Source organism: Dicentrarchus labrax, unplaced genomic scaffold (genome assembly GCF_905237075.1).
Source record: "Dicentrarchus labrax unplaced genomic scaffold, dlabrax2021, whole genome shotgun sequence".
NCBI lineage: Eukaryota > Metazoa > Chordata > Actinopteri > Moronidae > Dicentrarchus > Dicentrarchus labrax.
The window spans coordinates 13614011-13637148 of NW_026136701.1; the positions used below are offsets into that span (position 1 = coordinate 13614011).

Sequence of the window (23138 nt, forward strand, 5' to 3'; positions counted from 1 at the left end):
ATGGTTAAGTTTCATCTTAATTATGGCAGGATATTAGGCAGCTTAAATTCCCTTTGTAAACAATGTTTGCAAGTTTTCACATATGGTTCTTATGGTGTTTGTTGTTAACTATAAATAAATGAGCATCAGGAAGGCTGCTATTTATCTTGGCTGGGAGGAAAAAACAGGATGATAGCAAATTGCTTCCTCTATCAAGCATTCAGTTTCAAAATCTGCGGGAGGGAAAATTGAGGTATGTCAGCAGTGCTCATTGCTTTATCAGGAACAGTGAATAATACAAGAATATTAATAGTCTCACATACAATTTGATTTATTAATGCTTATTATGGTGAATGTCTGCTAAAAGTTATGTTATTTAGAAACAGGAATACATTGTAAAGTTTCCTTTTTAGTGCAATTATATTAAAGCTTCTGAGTTTATTGTATCTACTTCTGTTGCTCTCTTGTAGCTTCACAGGAAAGAATGTTGTGGCTTTTCAGCTTAAATGAGCAACATTTTTCACTACTGTTGCCCTACCAACATGTCTTAACACAGCTTTGCTGGCTGCTTATAAAAATCCAACCAACTAGCAGCAATGCAGTTTTGTATAAATACAAAACCATGGTGACGGACATCCTTCCACTGACCACAAACCATTTATATCCTAATAATGATGATCTCTTCAGGATGATCAATGCCATTGTGTCCTCAGTGTTTAAACAGCCTGAGAAAAAAGTAAACCAAATCACAGTCTATGACCAACCCTACTAACCAGAACCCAACCTTGTTGAAAAGTAGAGTCTGAAGTGATCTCTCGGCCAATATTTTCCACTGTCATCAAAAGAACATGAAACCATGGAATTCATTATAATAATGTGTTTTGTGCATTGTAAATCTGTCAGTATCTATTATCAGTGTTATTTCTGGAAGTGCAAATTTATTTAGAGATTTTTCCATCCAACATGTGACAGCAAGTGTGTAATAATAAAATAAGAGAGGCTGCTGATTCCTCTAGGAAGACTCTCTCACAGGAAGTATATTCACATCCATCCCATATGCTGATGGTTATAGTTTTCCTTTAATGAGGACTCCAAGGCAGCAAATGACAGTCATAAACTGACTAATGAAGATCACCACCTGCTTATTGAGTACAGACCAGATACGTCTGTCAGCTGTGTTGACCTTTTTGTTTGCATTTTGATGTCAAAAACACCTACATTCAGCAGCTTTAAACCAACTTCTGGTCTGGCAGAAGCATTTCTAATAGGACTTCAAAGTCTTTTTCCCAGAGAATGGAAACAAAGTACAGACATGCATCGCATTAAAGGAAACATAGTATAAAAATCACCCCACTGTGAAGAAGTTCTGTTACATCTGCTGCTGGTGTGGGGTAAGTTTCCCAGCATTGGGCTGAAACCAACAAGCGCTTACAATGGGAAACAGTCACATTTCCCTGAATGTATAGTGACATGCATGAAATATTTTCTCATTGTCCCATGAAGCGCTGTAAATGTCATCACCTCCCACACAGCATGTCCAGGCAACAGACGAGTGCATGAATGGAGTTCAATGTGTATTCTTTATATTCACTGAAACTGACGATTCCTCTTGTTTTGTTAGGAATTACTCAAACATTAGTTCAAAAGAGGAAGGAGTGATGGATGGAATGAGAGGTGGGTTGAAATGAAATGATTTAGCATGAGGATTTAAGGATCTTTTTTAATGAAAACATTTTTATTTTTACAATATCATGCATTGCAACCGACTAAGTGCAAGAATGCAGGAAGTTGTAGGTCTGCAGGAAGGATGTTTTTCAAGGTTAAGATTGGTCAATATGTTTAACCAAACCACAAAGTAAAAAGATCTTTTGATGTACCGAATGTTCCCAAAATTAGTAAAAGCACTTGTGGACGGGTTGTCAGAAACAGAAATAGAATCTTAATACTTGTTGACATTTGTGACAAACATGTTGACAACTTTGCTGTTTGAGTGACTGGTCTGTGCCTGTGTGTGCATGTGAGTGTGTGTGTGTGTGTGTGTGTGTGTGTGTGTCTATGTCCAGTAATTGTGTCCAAGCTTTAGCTGATCTCAGATAAGCAACAAACAGTCAGCTCACATCTCAACACTCACACGCAAACATGAAGGACACAATACTGGAAAAAAGACCATGAACTCACACACATACTAAATATGCAAGCTCTTGCTGCCTACAGGTATACCTCCCCTGTAGCCTTTATGTAGCAGTAGTATTAGTTCTAGTATGTCACTGATTTTATGAAAAACTTTTTAATGCAATGCCATATAAAGGAGTACTCTTTAGTCATTGATTTCTGAACCAATATGATGTATTGTATGTATTATTTTACTGAGTAAATCTGATAATGGGGATATCAGCTCGCTATCCTTTATTCTTCTCTTTCTTCCTTAAAAACATGATTCTAGGTGATTTTATCCTCCAATCTGCCAGAGTTAATTAACACAACTCTACATTTACACATTCCTCTTTCTAATGACAAAGATTGAAGAGCTTTGTACATGACAAAATGGAATTTAGGGCAACTTAATTAATCTTTGTAGTCTTTGTTCCTCAGCATAGTATAATGGAAAGTGACCTAGTTTCATAGCTCTCTGATAATGGAAACGAGTGAAATGTGTAGAAAGCTCAGCTACAGGACCAAATCTGAGGCTGAACATTACGTGCACTGGTGTTCCAAGGTTACTTGTTAACTTCCAGAGGAAATGTAAACTCTTTCTAATAACAGTGTCATTATGGAGCATCCAGTGATTCATTTATCCCTGTCCCTGGTACAAGGAGCAGTTTGCTTTCAAAAACACTGCAAAGACACTGCTGCAGAATGACAGATATTATCTTTCAAGAGTTATGATGCCTCTCAGTGCCAACAATATAATCCTTGTTCTTTTTGCTTTCTCCTAAAACTGGTAAATCTGCTTTTTAAAAGGGAATCCATTCAAAATCCATCCATGACTTACACATCATCACCACCGCGTCTTCAATACGCACAAACTATTATGACCACACCTTAAAGCAGCTCTAGTAAATGTTTTCATATTAACAATAGATTAAATGAGCATATGTGATGGGAAATGTGTCATTTGTAGTCACGAACGCTTATTTTCACCAAATTCTCTCAGACCTAGGAGTTGTTCTTAGCTCACTGTTTTACTGCCCTGTCTTCTTCTGGTTCAATCTTACGGCTCTCATGAGTGCTGTTTCCAGATGCAGCAGGAAGCTGTTTTCAGCAAACACAGCTCTGATAAACTCACCCTACTTGCTAAAATTTTGCACCTCAGAAACTGACTAGGCCTATCGCACTTACATTCACCGAAATTAATGATAATGTGGCAACGTTTGCCAGATGTTAAATAAGCAACAGCTCGCTAACAAGTTAACTATATCAATGTTATGTGGTGGAAATATGTCAATATTGTAATTACAGCTTGTTACCCTGCCCCCAAGTGGACGGACAATGGAGACAAACAAGAATATTTTCTAAAATGTGCGTCAGTAAACCAGTTAGTATTCATTTGGATGGTCTTCACTACTTGTCCTTTCCCGTTTTTGTCAAATTGTTCTTTATTATCTTTATTTTTGTCTAATTTACGATATCTAGTCTTTTGCTACAGTATGGTCCCAAGTATCTCAATATCGCACATTGAGGGAAAAGACAGATGGAACAAAAATCTGTTGTCATACATGTCAAAGAGTACAATTTAAAATTCAAGCAGCATTTGTTCTGTACAAACAACCACACCTGCCTCTCAGCTTCAGCTCCAGTTTCACATGAACAATCCCTCTGTCCTCAGTGTTACCACAGAAATTCGAAACCTTACTTATATATTTAGAGACAAATAGCCCCTGTCGGCGTAAAATATTGCCAACCTTGACACCTGAGGTCTTTGGTAATGGTCATGGTAGATGCTTATGTGTGTATGCTGCCCCTGTTTGTGTGCACACATTGAAACAGAATAGGAATTGTGTGCGTGTCTCAAAGTAGTCATAATGCAGACTGAGGGGGTGAGTTTTAAATGTGATGCTTGTGGTTTTTTTTGTCAGCTTGAAGGAATTAGCTTGTTATGTGTCTTCACAGCATGCTTAGCGGTGTCCTGGTTTCACACAAAAAAATGTAGAAACATTTCAGAGGGAATAGGACTTAAATGTCAAATTAAGTCAAGATTTTTTCAGTGTCTTACTGCCAATCATCCAACCAACAATAAATGTTTCAAAAGAGATTTTCAAAAACACATAACCCCAGATGGTTTTATTCCAAGAAATGCCCCTAGAGCTCTTTAATGTCTCCATATTAAGTATAATCTGTATTTCACTGTTGTATCCACGTCATTTGAATCCAAATCAATCCAAATCAAATGTGGCATTTTTAAGTATTGTTGTGTATTCTTGTGTACATGTTTAACTTTTAAAAATGTATTTTGTCAAAAATAACCTCTCCCCGGTGGTTCCTTCCATCCTAAGCTGACTCTACATTTTTCTTGGCTTCGATCTTGCCCCTTTGAATCTAACCTTTATCCGGTTACCGTGGTGTTTAAGGCCCTGCTCCCTCTGCTAAAGACATTAATTTTGGACCTCCTCTGCTACTATATAGCCGAACACATATAGGGAGGGGGAAAAAAATCAGTTATTAAAAAATGAAGAAAGTGTTGAGACGATGAAGAAGCAAGGTGATAGGCATGTTTAGGTAGAGGGATTTACTCAGGGGAATACTAAAGTATTAAATGGTGCTCATTATCTCTCTTCTCCTCCTCTCCCTTTGCTTTTTCATTCAATCGCTTGAGGAGAGGAGGAGATGAGAGGAGACACTCCCAAACTAACTGCCCATTGGCCTATAGGCATTTTGGGAGAGATTTTAACAATTGGAGAGGGAGGGAGAGAGCAAAAGTCACTGCAAGCGTAGAGGTCTTTGAATCACTGGCCTGGGCCTGTCAACAGGTGGCAGAGGGAGAGGCTTGGTGACGTTCAGTCCTTTAGAGAAAAGAGAGAAAGAAAGAGAGTAGAGGAGGAGAAAGTTAAAGAAAATCCACAAGGGTAAGGCAACAATTTAATTTTGTCAATTTTACCTTACTGACTTTACCGTCTTTAATTATTGAAGGATTTAGTTTACTGGCCATTATTAGTCCAATTAACCTGTTTATGTGTGAAGTTTTACTGGAAGGCTTTGTAAGATTAGATTGGGCATTTATTGTACGACGTTAACATACAGACTAAATGGAAGTTATATTTGATGAGTATCAAGAGAAAAAAAACTTCAATGACAGTAGTTGATTTAAAGTTGTTAAATCTGTTGTGTTCAGAGAGAGCAAGCTCTTATTTATTTCTATATGACCCCATGGGGACCAGTTACATGTTTTCTTCCCTTTTAGCCCTCTTTCTCTAGCCATCAATCTTTCTCACACTACTAATTCTGTCTCAGCTGGTTCTCAGTGTGTATTTCTCTCCCATCTCCCTTTCTTCCTCCATCTAAACTTCCCTCAGTTTAACTTGTAACCTGTAATTTAAATAATATAATTTATTTATATATATGTCCTGGACAGGACTGAAGCTGTTGTTATGTTAGTTTGCATTTGCTTGACAGCACCTTGTCTGTAAGACATTTGTGGAGATGTTGGTCAGTGATACTGATACAATACTGATATGTGGTAGGATTTTGACACTGAATGAGCGTTTGTAAAGTAAGGATGCTCAGTTGTTGAGTGTGATTTCTTTCTTCATTCACTAAAATCATTGAATATACTGTATATTGTTCTGCGGTTGAAAGTAACTAAGTTGACTTTACTCAAGTACTGTACTTAAGTATAAATCTGAGGTACTTTTACTTTATTAGACAATTTCTATTTTATTCTATTATTTTATTTTACTTTATCCTTCTATCCCACTTCTCAGAGGCAAATATTGTACTTTTTCACTCCATTACATTTTAAAACATGAAGCCATCTTATAAAATAAGATGTATTGTTGTAGATTCAACTACACAACAGTATGAAACTGTTTAAAGTAGCTCAACTTTGACCAAAGTACCTCTACCTGTTAATGCATCAAAAATAAATCATTCAGTAAACCATCCAATGATATAATAATATTACGCTGACAGGGTTCATTTATCATGCATAAGTGTACTTTTACATCAGTAACATTTTAAATGCATGACTTTTACTTGTAATTAAGTATTTTTATATTGTTACTTTTACTTAGTATATGTCAAAACAATAATACATATATCAACAAAGTTATTTTCCCTTTGGGGAAGCTGTGACAGACAGCAATGTGTATTTGAGGTATTATTTATGATTAGTATATCCAGTTAATATCCACATTGTACTGTAGATAATCCTATATTGTCTGTCAACAAAGCTGCCAGCACTAATTTCCCTCTATGATAATAACATAAATATTTATAATAACTATGTGCTGGGGTGATAGATATTCTCATAGGGCTGTCGATCCAGTAGATTTACCTTTAATGCTACTGTGCTGGCTCAGGGAATACACAGAAGCCCTTGCAAAATGAGCTACAGATGTGGGCCCTCAGCCATGCAAAATGATAGAGAGAGGGAGAAGGAGAGAAACGGAGAGAGAGAGAGAGACACACACAACCCTGAGTGGGTGGCTTATAAAAAGTGTTCAGATTGCATAACATGACTCCTTTCATGGAAACCTCAAAACTCCAGTTTTTTCATTTACTTTTTTTGATTGAAAATGACCCCTGGGCACATGAAAGCCACTCAAAACACATTTTTATTATTTTAAAAACTTATCGCTGTCTGGAACTTAGGCTGTTTTAATAATGCTCGGGTTGTGTTCTTTTTCTATCTTTTCAGTTGGTTAGGTTTTCATCTGACGGCCCCACTAAGGGGAATGGAGCCTCTATGGTTCTGATGAAGCGAGGTCCTTATCGAGGTCTACTTGTGGTCTGTATGGCAGCAGGAAGCAGACAGAATCATGAAGATATGAGCTTTGCTCTCAGACGATAATTGCTTTCAGCTTCGTCTTATTCAGTTTAGTTTCCCTGTTCTGTCTACAAGCTGCTGCAAGGGGAGGGAAAGAGGAAGGGAAAGGAGCTTTCACAAGTTTATAACCGCACATAAAGGCACGATCTTGCTCCCCTTTTTAAACCCTCTCTTCTACTCATCCTCAGGCTTGTGGGTTTGGTCCAATGAGATTTGCCTTGAGCTGAAACCTGGCAAAACAGTCGGCCTTTTGTCTGAGGCTTAATGGCTCTCCAGAGAGGATAGGGCAAATGTGCACAAACTGACCAAGTCCCCTGCTTCTGCCTATCTCTCTCTGTGTATCTGTGGTCCCAATACTTTTTTTTGCAGCTCTTTGTCTTTGTTTCACTCATAGTCTCCCCCTCCTTTTCTCTGTTTATCCAAATGTTTAGTGCATTCACTGTTCCCAAAGCTCTGAGAGCAAACAGAGATTATTAGAAACACACACAAGCACATGGGCATTCTTACAGCTTGTCAGGAAGCCTTCAGTGAAAGGCATCTGTGGATCCAGACAGTATTGTCTCCAGGTGATTAAACTGTGGGTGTTACCTTTGGAGGGAATCCCCTCTTGTCTCTGTAAGCTATAAATGACAAGTTTTACATATATACTGTACACACATGGGTCCAATGCACTTCTTTGTCTCATATAGAAGAGTGAACACACATCACCAGGTAGTCAACAAACATTTTACAGGCCCATTGACATAGCTCTGCTTTGACATAAAGAAGTTATTGTCAGGAAGGAATTTTTAACTGTGTTTATGGACATGTTGAATTTTACTTGAGAGGGAAAGCCAGGTTGAAATGCAATCTGGATGGGCCATGAGAACATCCACCAGGCTGAAGCCATTCTGTTTTTCTGATTTATTCTGCAGTCTTATGCATATTGACTGCTGACAGTCAGCTGCCTGAAATAATGAATTTGCTGGACATTGATATCAAACCAGAGTTCAACATCTTTATATTACTGGTCCATTGTACAACATCCAGTAAATCCCTTCTGTTTTCTCCAAAATTCAATTAACCTATCATCCGTCCACCATTCACTGATTTATTTATCTATCCTTTCAATCATTTATCAGTCCATTGATCCACCCACACATACATTCAGCCAACCGAGCACTCATCTGTTGATCATTTATCCATCAATCAGTCAAAATATTTCTCTATCCATCCATCCATCCACCCAACCATTCTTCTACCAATCCATCCATCCATCTCTCCGACAGCAATTCTTAGATCTTGCAGCGCCACTTCCCCCTCTATCCCCCATTTCCTCTCTCCATTAATCCCTCCATCTGTCTTTCTTTCCTAAACCGGGACATTCTTAGCAGTCAGTAGTGGCCCTCTGCTATGCTTGGAAGGTCGCAGTGCTATCTCCTCCAAGAGAAATAAGAAAAGGGCCTGAAAACGGCGAGCATCAAATAAAACCTTGACAGGGAGCCATAAACATGCTTGTTAAGCATCTCTGCGCGCCAGTGCTCAGTGCCACTCCACACGGCTATAGTATACTGTCTATAATGTGGCTAACTGCTAGGCTGTCACTGATTCAAACACACTCCCTCCATCATCCCCTCTATCACCTATTCACTCTCTCTCACTCACTTAATCTCTCTCACTCTTTAACTTTTTTCATCTCTATTTCACTTACTTTCCAGTCTCTCTCCATCTCCTACCCCTAATGTCTCTTTTACCTCATCTCTGGTTTGCCCTCCAAAGTCTTGGCCATTGATAAAACACCCACTAAGGTTTTGGCCACCATATAGGGTCAAAAAAGCAATTTCCCAGTGATGTCATAGCTTGGATTTCTTGCACTGGCAGCAGTCTCCGACCTCAAGCTTTTGACCAGCAGCAATCAAAAAGACAGCTAAAATAACCAAACAAGGTCAGCAGTATTGAGTTTGGACTAGTTAGAAACAGGTCATGGTAATTACATGTCTATTTGTCTCCCTTTAAAAGGACCGGAGAGTTTTGAATCACAAAACTACTTGAGTTACATCCTGTGTAAATCATCAGAGTAAAGATTCATAAGCCAAAGTTTATTTGACTGAAGTAGCTTTCCACTTCAGCTATTGAAAAAATTACATAAAAACCTTTTCAGACCACTGAAAAGGTCAGGTGTTCGCACTGCTCAGAATCTCTGTTAATCTGATAATGGTATCATTATGGTGGCTGGGGGATTGGTGGGTTTAAGGTCCACTTGTTGACATTTTAATGTTCTGGCCAATGCTCACACCGTGTCCAGTGGGATTTTTAGGATCTGTTTCTTTCCCTGCACATTTTCTACTTTTCCATCTGTTTTAGTCTTTGATGCTCAACAGGCAAATGTTTTAGCTTCCAACTGGTCAATTTCTCCTTTTCAAAGTTGCACCTACTTAAAAAACTGAATAAATTTACTGAACGACAAAAATACAAATATTTTATTCAGCTTTTATTGGTCCTGCTGGAATATTCTTTGCTCAAAATAAGAAAGAACAAGAACAGATTTCTTCTTTCATCACAATGTTATGCTCACAAAGTCTGTGATTCCTGTCTCTCTTTCTTGTTTCTGTCACATACAGTATGTGCGGCATTATAACAACTTTGGGGTTTTGCAGAGCATGCATGTTCCATTAAATAACCCGGCATGATTTCAAACAAATCTAATATATTTATTTAAGCATGTATGCTACTGTATATATTGCTATGTAGTTTTCCAGTTGTCAAGCAGTGGCCCCCGGCACTTTATTGCAGAGCTTTAAGTCACTCTATTAGAGGTTTTGTGTTTCCATAGACCACACAAGCTCAGCGCAGTCGGATTAGAAGTTCCCTCTGCCGCAATTTAAACTTTTACACCCGAATGTTAAATTCAGACCAAGGTCCAAAAAAGACCTACTGAAGGTTAAAACAGGCCTGCTATTTTGAAAGCATGTAATTTGGCTTCCCGGGGAAGCCGCTGCAAGGTTTTGAGTTCACATGACATCACTGTCATTAGACACAATGACATCACTGAGGACCAAGTTTCTGTTCTCTCTGAAGCTCTGAAACGCCTGACTGAGCACAATTTATGGTTTAAAGAAAAAGGATCTCTGGCAAAGTGATGACTGCTCACTTTCTGTTGCCATACTGCAGAATAAGAGTATAACACACACACACACACACACACACACACACCACAGTGACATAATGGTTCAGGTTTGATTAAATATACAGCAGTGTGCCCCACTGAATGTAACTTATGCATTGTCCAGGTTGTATTTCTTTTCTCAGCTCTTTATAAAACACTGACTGGAAAGCACAAACGTGACCCTTCTTTCAACCCCGCAGACTCAAGTCCAGTCAGCCATGAAGACAAACATCTACAGTTTTGGTAGTCTGTTACAAATAGTTCATGCCAAAGATACAATCTCTACATATGCATGTATAAACTCACACTACAGATGGAATATATACTTCATCCCCATATGAAACACTGTGCCATGCCACTGTGAGAATATTGGAAGTGAATTTGATGTGGCCAAAAGAGGTAAAAAATCTATTTTATTTAAAAGAATAATCCATCCTTTTTGGAAATATGCTTATGAAGTGAGCCAAGTTTAGCTTAGCTCAAGCCCAAAAGTAAAAAAAAGACATGAATCAGTACCAATATAGCTCAATATTTAACATGTTGTATTCAATTTGTACTTTGTACATTTGCACAAAATGACAACTTGTGGTTGTACAAGGTTGTGCTTCGGTCTTTGTGCTAAGCTATATAATTATCTCCCAGCTCGATACTTAACACACAGACATGGCAGACGTATCAAACTGCTCATCTAACTCTTAGAGGGCTAATGAACAAGTGTATTTCTTAAAATGTTGAACCGTTCCTCTAATGATGTACCATAGCGGGCTACCACTGCAATGAATATAATAATAATAACTACTTTTTCTACGTTTTTCTTTTCTTTCCTGGAACAACCAGGGCTGTTCAAACCACAAACTACCCTTCTTTCCATTTTACTACTTCATGGAAACAATACATTTATGATAGCTGTTAGCTTGGAAAGGGTCATTCCCTCCTTTATTTGAGTAATCACGGTTACTTTCCTGTCAGAGTTCTGTGTGCTCGCAGATGCTGTCCAAATAAAAACAGATCTTACAAAGAGGTTCCCTAAATACCGTTTTTTTTAGATTTATCAAATGTATTACATTCTATGTTTACCCTTAAATCTAGCCTCTTGCTTTTAGAGGGCTCCACAAATCTGCGTAAAATCAGCAATCAGCATTTTGTGTGTCCTGTGTGAGCTGAATGTCTGTCTGTGTTTCAGAAAATAATAGTGTGATGGTTCAGAAAATAATCAATCAATAACCTGCTCTTATCTTGTCCTCTAGCCATGACCACCAGATTCCTGTGGAGGGCCCGGTCCCTGCTGGCCCTACTCTGCATCATATCACCGTTCTGCACCGCCAACAACAACCCAGACCCCTCAGCCCCAGAGCAGGGAGTCACCTTCAGCCATGTCTATAAAATCGACAGCTCCAGTTGTAAACTCGAAAGCCTGCCAACCCAGGGCGAAACAGGTCATGAACAAAAATAATAAATAATTAGAGTAACAGAGAATGCAACTGAGAATAATTACAGATGACAAGGAGCATGAGTATGCAGAGAGCTTAGAAAATTGGATGAAAATCTGTAAATAACCAGAAACCAGAATGAAAGGAGCTTATAAATTAACTGTTTACATAAGAAATATGATAAGAATGAGATGTTTTGTTATGTTAAAGGAATGTAGATTGATATTTGAAATACTTCCATTATTAATCACATACTGGATGTGGGCTAGAGGTACACATTACCTGTATGTTATGGCTCATGAATTTTTGGTATGTTTTTGGTCTTTTCAGTTTTTGAATAGTATCTAATGCCTATTTAGATTCTTCACCTTGAAATTAATATTATACCAAATAATCTGTCTCATTGTGTGTTAGCATTATTACCCATTATCGGCCTACATGTAGAATGGTTGCATTTTTGTCATATTTTGTAGGTCTGCAGACAGAAACCACTACAAATGGAGAGAACGACATCATCTTCAGACACAACATTAGGCTGCAGACACCAAAATGTGACTGTGCGGAATCGGAAAGCTTTAAGTCACTCTTGTACAGAGTCAACGGGCTGGAGGAAGAGGTCAACTACCTAAAGACCCAGTGTACTCAGGGATGTTGTGGAAAAGGTGGCGCTGCAGGTAAGCTGTGCCATCATATAGGTAGGAGACTGAACTGGGAAGTCAACTCTAACCCAAAATCTGGGTAAACGAATTTGGAAAAAAGAGATTGCAGTAGGGAGGAAGCTGCAAATAATGTTATTTTACATCTGTTTAGGTCTATTTTCCATATGTTTATTATAGTCTATAGCAGGTTAAGCTCATGTAGAAGGAATATAATCATTTGAGAGCAAGTGAAGAGATTTGTACAATTTTAACCTATACAGTTAACCATTCAGTAACACATTTTCACCCTTCTTTCTCAAGGAGTGGACACAAGCTGTAGTGGCCATGGTACCTACCAACAGGACACCTGTAGCTGCCTCTGTAACCCAGGATGGGAAGGCCCAGACTGCTCCGTGTCCTCCTGCCCCGACGAGTGCAATGACAACGGCCGATGTGTGGATGGGAAGTGCGTGTGCCATCAGGGCTACACTGGAGAAGACTGCAGCCAGCTGATGTGTCCAGACAACTGCAACGACAAGGGACACTGCGTGGATGGAAAATGTGTGTGTTTCCCACACTTCACTGGCGAGGATTGCAGCATCCAGAAGTGTCCCAATGACTGCATTGGTAATGGCCAGTGTGTGGACGGCCAGTGCATCTGTGATGAAGGCTTTTATGGAGAAGACTGCTCATTAGGTAAGCTTTTCAAATCCTTGACAACACAAAATCTATGTTTGTTTTCATTGTATGCATAATAACTTGGTAAATAGATGGTAAAGTAAAGGGAGTAAAAATACCCATGGGCGAGCTACTATGTCACAATACATCTCCAGTCTGTTAACATTGATCTTATATTTTCTCTGTACTATGCCTTTTTAATTAAATTTCATTGAATCACAGATGCATTAATTTGTTCATCACTTTATTTTTGCATCTGTTAAATAAATAACTTATATACTGCAGTATCCTCCAAATCCAGTGTAATAGAGGAAGGGTTATAAAGTGGGAAATGGAAAATAGAAGTCAAAGTAGAAGCACCTAAAAATTGTACAGTAATTAATTGAGTAAATTGACTTAGTTACAATCCACCACTGATAAGTTCACACTGCTTATTACAAAGACTTGTGTTCAGTATTGCAGCAAATTCCAGGTAAAATAGATGGATTCACAATGAAATTTTGTTGTTACATTGGCGTGACGTTATTCCTTAAAGTGGAATGTTCACCAGCATATTTTCCAGTCTATTTGACCCTAGCAGACATACTGTAGATCATTCATACAGGTTTTGCTCCTGTGGGCAGTTCTTATCCTAGCTACCAGAAACATTTCTGATGTGTCCTGTAGAGATTAATCGTGTCTGAGTAAGCATATTCCACATGATCTTTTTATGGGTAAATTAAATAGCTCAGGTGCAGCATAATAACTTTTTATGACCCAGACTTGCATTCAGTTTGATCTGTGTTTCTCATGAGAATTTATATTCACATTTCACATTTTCATTTAGTCACCTCTATGACTCTTCTGACATTAAGCTGTGAATATTAACTGCAAACTCATGGAAAACACAGATGCTACAAAGAGCTCTGGGACCATTAAAGTATAACACTTGCCCCTTGAGCCCAGGTCACCTTCATATAGGTTTCCTCCCAGTATCATTTAGTAAACACTTTTAGGCTCTACCTGGATGAATTCTTAGGACTTACAACAATCCATTCGAGCAGGTATCAGCTTATCTGCTGTCATTTGTTTGATTTATGATCCAAACAGATGCATCTGAGACTCATTTTTCAACAATAGGCCTTTTTTACAGCAGACATTTCAACCTTTCATAGAAGGAAAAGCTTTACTTGTGACATAAATGACAAATCATGGTTTCAGGTGTCCCAATAAGCAATGGCAGACTGACATTGAACCAGCATTCACAGTGCCAGGACCCTGAAACCAAAGCAGCTAAATTAAATTCAGCCATCATGGATTTCATTTCATTCAATCAACTGACTAGTAACACCCTGTATATTCACACAGGTGTAAAGGGCTGGCCTTAAATGACTTATTAAATGCAATTAGATTTACCTTTTAACATTTGCAAGGAACTTGTACAGTTTTGAGTAGTAGTCCAGTTAATGTGTGCATAGAATTTGAAGAACAGTGTCAGTCGTGAGCTGGGCTATTTCCTCCAAATAGAGAGAAAAAAAGAAAAAGAAACATCAGAAGAAGATTTATATGATTTATATGAAAGTTAAACTGGGAGACTCTCTGGACTCTCACCCCTCTGTTTGACTACAAAAACACACAATTCACTTGCAGTCATAGGGTGATGTTATACACTGGCTTTATTTTTGCTCATAGACTACCTTTGGTTGTGTTCAGAGCACAGTCAGAAGAAATTAACAGTATGTTTTAGCTTAACAGGGTGGAAACCAAATCCAGCACAAAACCTTACTGTACCAACAACGCTGCTGCTGCTCTCTCCACCATCCCAGCATACTTTTTCTTATATTCTGAGGCTTTTGTTGACTTTCCGAAAATATAATGATTATGACCAGACTCTGAAAGTGTGGCAGTCTTTTCTGCCAAATGTAACTTCTAACCTTTGGCAATAAATGGTCAGTTCATTGAGGTAAACTTCTCTGACTCTGAACCTTAAGTTATGGCAGTTATGATGATGGCCATAGTGACCTACTTCAGTGGAATTCAAAGCATCTCTCCAACAGTTATTTCAGATATAGCAGCTGATGGGGCCCTTTCAGTGGGCTGACCCCATGACCACTGACAACGTCGGCATCAGGTCACATACTGTAAGAACACAAGAATATAAGAACACCCATCACTCTTTTGGGGCTCCATCAAGCTTTGACCCCGTGGAAGAATCATCACCTTTCCCGCTTAATGCACTGCTCACCAAACCACTATTGCTGTACTCCCTCAGGAGTAGAGTACAAAATTGCATTTTATGGCAATTTAAGGCTGGGTGAGCAGAAAGGTGAGCAGAAGCAGCCAGGCGCGGACAGTTTAATTCACTGAGTTCACATTGTGACAGTCATTTCTAAGCAGATCTTGCTAATTTTACTGCAGGTAAAATGCACAACATTTTGCTTTTTCAATGTGGTTGTGTCATGGACTAAAACATCTGTCTATACTCGTCTATGGCATTTCTCCCTTTACATTTAACCCAGAGTGCTGAGCACATCCTTTAAAATGGGGGATTTTTAACATTTGCTATGAGCAGATCCACCAAAAGAAGTCCCACAACCAATTCTAGGTCTTGAAAAAAGCGTAAATGGTTCAGTCTTCACAGTAGCGGGTCAGCGGTGTCAAAGCCTTGATGGCGTTTTAGTTTCTTCAAGCTGTGTTTTGCTCTGCAGAGGCAGAGAATAGCTAAAGACAGATCTGCAGCTTCGTGTGTAGCTGCTGTTGAATGGAGTCCAACATCAATAGTGGCACCGTGTCAGAGGGAAAGTCAGAGAGGAAGGGAAACTGGGAGGTAAGAAAAAAAAATACTTTGTGTTGATTTTAGGTGATAGTAATAATAGTGGTAATAAGCACGGGAGAAGAAGAGCACAAAAGCAAAACAGTCGAGACATTCTTTGTTTTATGTGGCCACTTGCCATTTCAGCACCTGGATGATAGATGTCAATCTGCTCCGTGGGTGATGACGGCAACACGTATCTTGAAGTATGGGTTAGATATACCGTACATACAGCATAGTGCATTTTCATTCCTTGCCATTGATGTTGCCATGTGGTTTAGAGAACCATTGGTGCTTTAACAATGAAAATATTTTTGTAGCCTGAACTCTTGTCTATCCAACACATTATAGTAAAACAAGAGGAAAGTTTAGCAACCGCATCTAATAAGTTGATCTCAGTATAATGTGGGCGAGATTATTAAAGGCGAACATAGTAACTTCTTTGGAGCTATGGCAACACAATGCAGATGCTTTGGATTTACCGTTCCTATCGTAGCTTATTTGACTGTCTCAGAAGTGTTTCCTTTCATCTATAGATGCATTTAAAGAGATTATGTTTAACATAATGTACCCATTGAATTTTCTCCTATACTTAAAACCATATTGGGCCACTTTTTCCAGTTCTGTGTCTAAGTGAATTGGCTCAGAGACTTGATTTACATGTCTTATTTTAAAATATTTATAAACTTATAAAAGATAATATTGCACAGAGGAACAACAAAAAAGAAGTTGATTGAATTCCCATTTAATTTGTCCTGAACCACATTAACATGGGAACATGAACTGATACTTCCATAGCTCTCGCTCACTGCTGATTTATAGTCTTTTTAAGAAGTCCAAACATGTTGTTTCAGTCATGTTTTCCATCTTCAAATTGTATTTCACTAATTATCATTCTGAGAAGAAACAAATCACTATTAGTTTTAATTTTTTCCCGTCTTAATATGATAATTTATTCACCCCAGCTGCTCTGAAGTATTATTTGAGGGTAAAGATTGTTGACAGTCGTGCCTAGAGTACCAACAGGGGGGTATTAACTGCTACTGGATGGAAAAGGATTGCTACATTTGAGAAAAAAAAAACATTAAGATTCCTGACTTTGCCTTGTGGAACAGCGTCTGAAACTGATGTGAATTCCTTCCCTGCCAAAGTTATGGCGGACTCCTTCAGCAACCCATTCTGCTTTTCCCTCTTGAAATATGCTTACATTTGTGCATAGTGTGCTGTACTTCTCTGAATGTACCACCATCTACCATTTATTTCCCTCTATCGTACCCACAGAAAGTTCTTCTTGTTTGTGGAAAGCCTCACTCCCCAACACTGCTGACATGCTGTCTTCTGTCTTTTGGCTGCTGTTTTGTTATTGTACTCCCCCCATAGTTATATACCTTCTTACTCGCCCCCTGCCATATTTTTTCCATCATCTCCTGTGAAGCCCTCGTATAACCGCTGAAAAGCAATATTTTTTTCCCCAGTTTCCATCTCAGGTTTGGGAAGAAACCTCAATGTTCAAAATAATGCATTGCTTTTTCCTGGTTCATGATCCTTTCACACGGTGTAAGGGGGACGGACAGAGAAAGAGAAGAAAGGGCAATTAAAATGAGAAAAGGTTATTAAACGATAACACAACATTGTTATATGTTTTTCTCATCTTCCAGGCAGCCATTGATTTTTCTTTGACAATTTAGTACACTATAAACTTCAGACTTAAAACCTGTTTGAGTTAAGTAATCAATCACAATGAAATGTCTATTAGTCTTGTCGGGGGATTAATTCATTTTGAAAAAGAGGTTGAAAGAGAGTTTTGAAAACATACTCTGGACTATGTTCAGCAGTTGATATACCTTTTCATTATCACAGCTTTTCATTCATGTTATTTTAATAGGTTAACGTAACTTTTGTCATATAAATGGAATTATTATTTTGTGATTATTGAGCCGTAGGTCTTTTTGAAACTGAGATCACCCTACTTCAAACCAGTGAGAAGAAAAATGTGAGATAACCAAAATTGTTTTACCCATGTCAGAAAATGTTGTGTTCATGTAGAACCCCATAGCTCATTTTATATTAGCTGATGACATAGGTTGGTTGGTTCATAAACAAATAATGATTTATGGTATAGTAAAACATAGTAATAATATAAAATATCTCTTTATAGAAGAAGTTATTATTGTTGACAAATACTTTAATAAACGCTTAAAATGTCCTTATAACTGCATCCGTAATAAATCATGTTTATATGCTGATTATACACAATAAATAGGGGGACTTAAAGTAAAGTGTTACTGAGAAAATAGTAACAGTTTTTCTGTAAATGTATTAGGTGAGGAGGGAGCATAAAGACTGACAGAGAGAACAGAGGGAAACAGTCAAGGAAGCAATTAAAGTAATAGAACATTGTATTGAAATGTGCTATAACCTCTATTAAACTCTGTGTCTCTCTGTCTCTTTCTCTGGGTGTGTCTGCCTCTCTCTCTCTCTCTCAGTCCTCGGCCCTCAGGGTCTGCGGTTGGTCCAGGTGACTGACGCCTCTCTCCTGGTTGAGTGGGAGTCAGTTCATGGGGCAGAGTATTACATTTTGACATATCATCCCAAAGATGATGAGAGTGCCCTGCAGCAAGTACGTTCTTTTTTTCTCTCTCTCTTTGGTCATGTCAAATAAAGGAAATCCGTTTTTTTCTATAACATGTATATGCCTTTAATTCAAATCACTGTATCCTAGGTTAGGGTTCCCAACACAGAGAACTCCTACCTCATCACAGGACTGTCTCCTGGGATCACCTACATCGTCCAGGTTTATGCCGTCATCAAAGAAATCCAAAGTGAAGCAGACAAGATCGAAGCTACCACAGGTGAGCTCGGAACACTGTGATCAGGACTGGAAAAACAATAATAAGGCTTTCAAATGTGTTCTTCTATTGACTAAATCAGCATGACGCAGAATAGGATTTGTTACTGGTAAAGTGGAATGGGGCTGGGTACAGCATGTTGTCTTTAACAGTGCCGGTGGTTTAGGGCAAAAGCAGATGTAACCTATTAAAGACTCATGTGGCAGGAAGGCCAGGTATGGCCTGCAGGTGTGGGGGATTTTGTTAGATTTTCTGTGGATTAAACGGTCAAATTTGAGGTCAAATGTAAGTACACGTGTGATGAGCCATGAAAAGACTGATATGTCAAGCTCTTGAAATGTTTAGAGGGAGAAGGTGTTGGGGATTAAGAATCTGGATTTAAGGAAAGAGGTAAGTGTACGTCCAGAGGATAGATAGGTTTAAGGTGACTCCATTTTGAATATTGCAAATTTGAACAATAACACTTTTTCATATCACTTGATATATGTGCAGTCATGTGATTAATGTGTATATTCATGCATAGATGAACAGTCTGTTCCACTTGTGGTAAATAACTTGCAGTTGCTAAAATTTTCCTGTATTTAAATCTTCCATATGTCTTTAACGCAAATGCTATGCTAAAAAGCAATGAACAAGTTGAAGCCTGTCATTACTAAGTGTTTCATTAAGCACTGGTTTGTTAACCATTAAATTTAAAGGTAATTACAAGGAAATAGCTCTACGGATGTGTTTAATGGAAATCACTGCTCACAGATGTGGCGGAGACAGATTTAAGAGAAAGAGATTACTAGACAGGATTGGTGGGCTTGAGTCAGACAGACAGACAGACAGACAGACAGACAGGGGAAGAAATTGAGTTTGACTCTAATGCGTGGTTAGCCTGGTTAGCCATGGAAAACCTCACAGAGCATGGCATTCCCATATGGGCATGAGAAAACACGCCATCGTCTGGCTTATGGTTGTGTGAGGAGTACACAGCATGAGGCAGACATTTCACTGGTTACATAGTTTTCAACTTCAAACAATGATCTACTTCAAAAGAGGGCTCAAGTGAATGTTTTTCTTTTTCTCTTAGAAAAACACATAGCTGGCATAAAAAAATGCTAACCCTTTTTATTTGGTACCATTTGTTTTGATTGATGGTTTTGTTTTGTTTTTTCCACCATATGCGGCAAATCCTTCCTGTCCATGCTAATATTGTAAAAATCTGTATATACAGTCACCTATTTTTCATATATTTATGAAATGGCATATATGTGAAAAAGCCTTTAGTTCTTCTAATCTTTGTCATTTACCCCTGTATAGTTCCTCTGACTCACAGCATAGGTTAAATCAGTGACCATGTGTTAGAACAATTGACTCATACTTAATATATGTGCATATCTTTGTCATATTTGACTTAAAAGCAGTGCCATGGGCCAAAACATAAGAGAAAAACAATAATACAAGTGCATTATTTACACTATCTGTCAATCATTGAGAGTTGAGACTGCTGGCATGTGTTTTCACAATTAAAGTTCTGTGTAACTTTTTCTGAATGGCAGTCAGTTCTGTAATTTTACTTAAATTCAGTGTGACAGTAGCACAAGAAGAGAAGATTGTTAAAATCTGAGAAATGACTCGCTAATGTAATATAGCACTATCTGTCTAAGGTTTGCTAATATTAGCTTACATTAGACACTAGGAGAACTGGTCATACCAGGCCAAGTTAAGACATTATCTCCTGTTTGGGGTAAGACAAGAACTTGTATTTTCTTAATGGCCAAAAGGAAAATTCTTGTATATCCCCTCCCTAGGACGGTCACATTTCAGGGTGGAAGGGATCCATCATCTTGCTCAAGGACATGGGAGCCGAGCAGGGCAGATGCTTGTGATTACAGGGGCTTTAATGCAAGGTCTAGTTTGAGGGTCATGTCGGTACTCCCAGTTCCACCTTGTTGTCTAACACTTGTATCCCTCCCAGATGTCTCAGCTATTGATGATATCCGAGTTCTTGGCCAGACAGAAGTCTCTATCCAGGTGGAATGGAAGAATCCAGCAGCTGACCTGGATCACTTCAGGCTCACACACACTGACCCCGCAGGGCAGGAGGAAGAGCAGAACGTTCAGAAGAGCCAGGAGGCGCGCACCAAACACACTATTGTGGGTAAGTGGTGTAACAGACAGAACACAAGTTTGCACAGGAGACATAAATACATGTAAAAACCCCTGAAGCCCCTGAGTATACCTCCAAATTGTTGTGCCAGACCTCAGCTTAAAATGAAGGGCATTTGCTGTCTCTGCCCTAAGTTCTATAGTAATTCACCTCTCAATATCAGACTCTGATAACTGATATTTTGCTCTACTGTTGTCATTTCTCTTTCCTGCTTTTATTATATTTTTTACTGTAGTTGTTGTTACTATCCTGCTGATACATTGTGGTAAATACATTTATTGTGAAGCACTTCTTGACTCCTGCTACATATTTAAATCATTACTTACTTACTTACTTACTTACTTAAAATAACCATGTGGTATAATGGTGTAACAGAAACCATTTTTATGTCTCTCATCACTTCATCTCATTTTGTGACCCTTCATATTTATCTTGGGTCCTCTTGGTGGGTCCCGACCTCCAAGTTGAGAACTACTTGCATTGAGTATTTCAGTGGTAGAGACTGTAGTTCATCACATCTTTCCCATTGTAGAGTTTTAAAAAAATGTGTCTTTCTGCAGGTCTGTTTCCAGGAACAGAGTACCAAATCTCAGTGCAGGCCATCAAAGGAGCCACTGAGGGAAAATCTTCCTTTGTCATTGGTGCCACAGGTCAGTATCAACACGCCCAGCGTTCACGGTCCATTTAACCTAATGTGTTACTTAGTGACCAGCAATTTAGCAAATTCTGTATATTATTAGTATTTGCACAAAATGGGCCTAATTTCATCTGAAATGGACAACCGCTGGACAGAAATCGCAGGGGCCTGCGTTTGTGCAGCCACTGACTGTGTCTGAATTGGATGACACTTAAAATGATAGATCAGTCACTTGTGGAAGTGAAACACATTAAAGAAACAGCAATATTCCACTTAGTTTTAAATTGGGTGCAGCATCAAAGACTGCTCTTAGCTCTTGTCAAGCCACCTATAATTCACCAGCGGTCAGAACCTAATAGGAAAAACACATAATCTTGCACAATACTGACAGGCTACATGATGATACAACCTGGTATTACCTTCCACACACGGTCAATGATAATAGCATAATGAATACATCCAGCATGGAGCAGGCTTATGGCTTAATGGTGGAGGGCTTGACTATACAGCCTAATAATCTGGACGGGTCCTAATGGCTGTGGTGAGCCTGGTCACCAAGGGGGAAACATGATATGAACAGTGTAACGACTATAAGATACTCCCTGATGGGTGAGGTGAGAAGGTCCATGATTTACAGAGTCCATCTGGTAATGTTGGATTTTAGCGGTGTGGCACTGAATTCGACACAATTGGTCTAATCGTGTTCTGGACTGGTTTTAGGACGTGAGGAGGAATTCATTTTACAGTTTCACTTTAACAGCTGTTTATAACATTCAGTTGCTTTAAAGTATTATTATTTAAGGCACAAATGGTCCACAATGGCTCGACAAGTTACTACCATTATTCTGCTCATTTGTGTTATTTTCGGCTTTTCTGTCTTTCGTTTCCCTTTCTTTCTTTCCTCCTTCACCTTCTCATACACCCAGGAGCTCACTCAGTTCAAAAGCAGTCTCAAGGTTGATGGCTTTTCGTTTTCTAGACCCCGAGGCAGCCAATTCAATTTTTTTTAGTCATCAGTGTTAGCTAGGTACTTTCAAGAAGACTCACTTCTCTTCTTTTGCAGCCAGTCAGGTAGTCAAGGGCCCCTGTCACTGCTAATCTTTTTTTCTGTGCGTGAGTGTACCACCTACTCATGTAGTAATTGCATGGGTGTGTGTGTGTGTGTGTGTGTGTGTGTGTGTGTGTGTGTGTGTGTGTGTGTGTAGGTGTGTCTGTGTAGGTGTATGTGTGTAAGTGTATGAATGTTAGAATGTGCTAATCTACACGAGACAGACAGTGGCTTGTCCCCACTCCAGTAGCTACAATCCTTCATTTTAGGTGTTTCATGAAAAAGGCTTAGAGGTGATTGAGGAGGATAGTCCTCAGCTCTGCTTGCCAGCAAGAATGTGCTGGTTTCATGATGACTGGCATGGAGCAACAGCAGACCGCACTCACCTATTATCTCACCAAACATGCTGTTAGCATTGGAGGCCGGCGTGGTTATACGCAGTGAGAAATAAAAGGAACATAAGGAGGAAATGCAGAAAAAAGAACAGCAATAAAGAAAAAAAGACAGTAAGTGCTACAGTTACAGGAAGAAATTACAGTAAAAAATGAGCAGGTATAATAGAAGAACACAGGGACAATAAGGATACAATGAGATATCAAGATATTTATAGGGGAAATCTAGAGTAAGAATAAGGCAGGATATTAAAATAATGGGTCACAAAGAGGCAATTTCAGTGACATTATGTAGCAGTATGTAATGCATCACAGTGTAGCTACTATGGTATGAAACTGAGCTTTTGTCGGAGGCTATAGCTGACTCCCTGCATTATAGAAGCTATTATATTTCCTTCTAATTTTTACCATCTG

At 38.8% G+C, this 23138-nt stretch overlaps 1 protein-coding gene across 4 annotated transcripts in view; it reads left to right on the plus strand.

Annotated features, from left to right (window-relative positions):
* Window positions 1–4790: 4790 nt before the first annotated feature.
* tnn (tenascin N) overlaps window positions 4791–23138 on the plus strand; it is a 36159-nt gene continuing 17811 nt past the window's right edge. For 2 of the 4 annotated variants that reach the window (XM_051405678.1, XM_051405687.1), the window contains exons 1-8: window positions 4791–5042; window positions 11354–11542; window positions 12010–12210; window positions 12496–12870; window positions 18130–18263; window positions 18366–18495; window positions 20456–20638; window positions 21208–21297. In XM_051405678.1, coding sequence (XP_051261638.1) covers window positions 11356–11542; window positions 12010–12210; window positions 12496–12870; window positions 18130–18263; window positions 18366–18495; window positions 20456–20638; window positions 21208–21297 — 1300 coding nt within the window. In that variant the 5' untranslated portion in view covers window positions 4791–5042; window positions 11354–11355. The remainder of the gene's footprint in view (window positions 5043–11353; window positions 11543–12009; window positions 12211–12495; window positions 12871–18129; window positions 18264–18365; window positions 18496–20455; window positions 20639–21207; window positions 21298–23138) is intronic. The other 2 variants (XM_051405697.1, XM_051405707.1) reach the window with 2 other exon arrangements.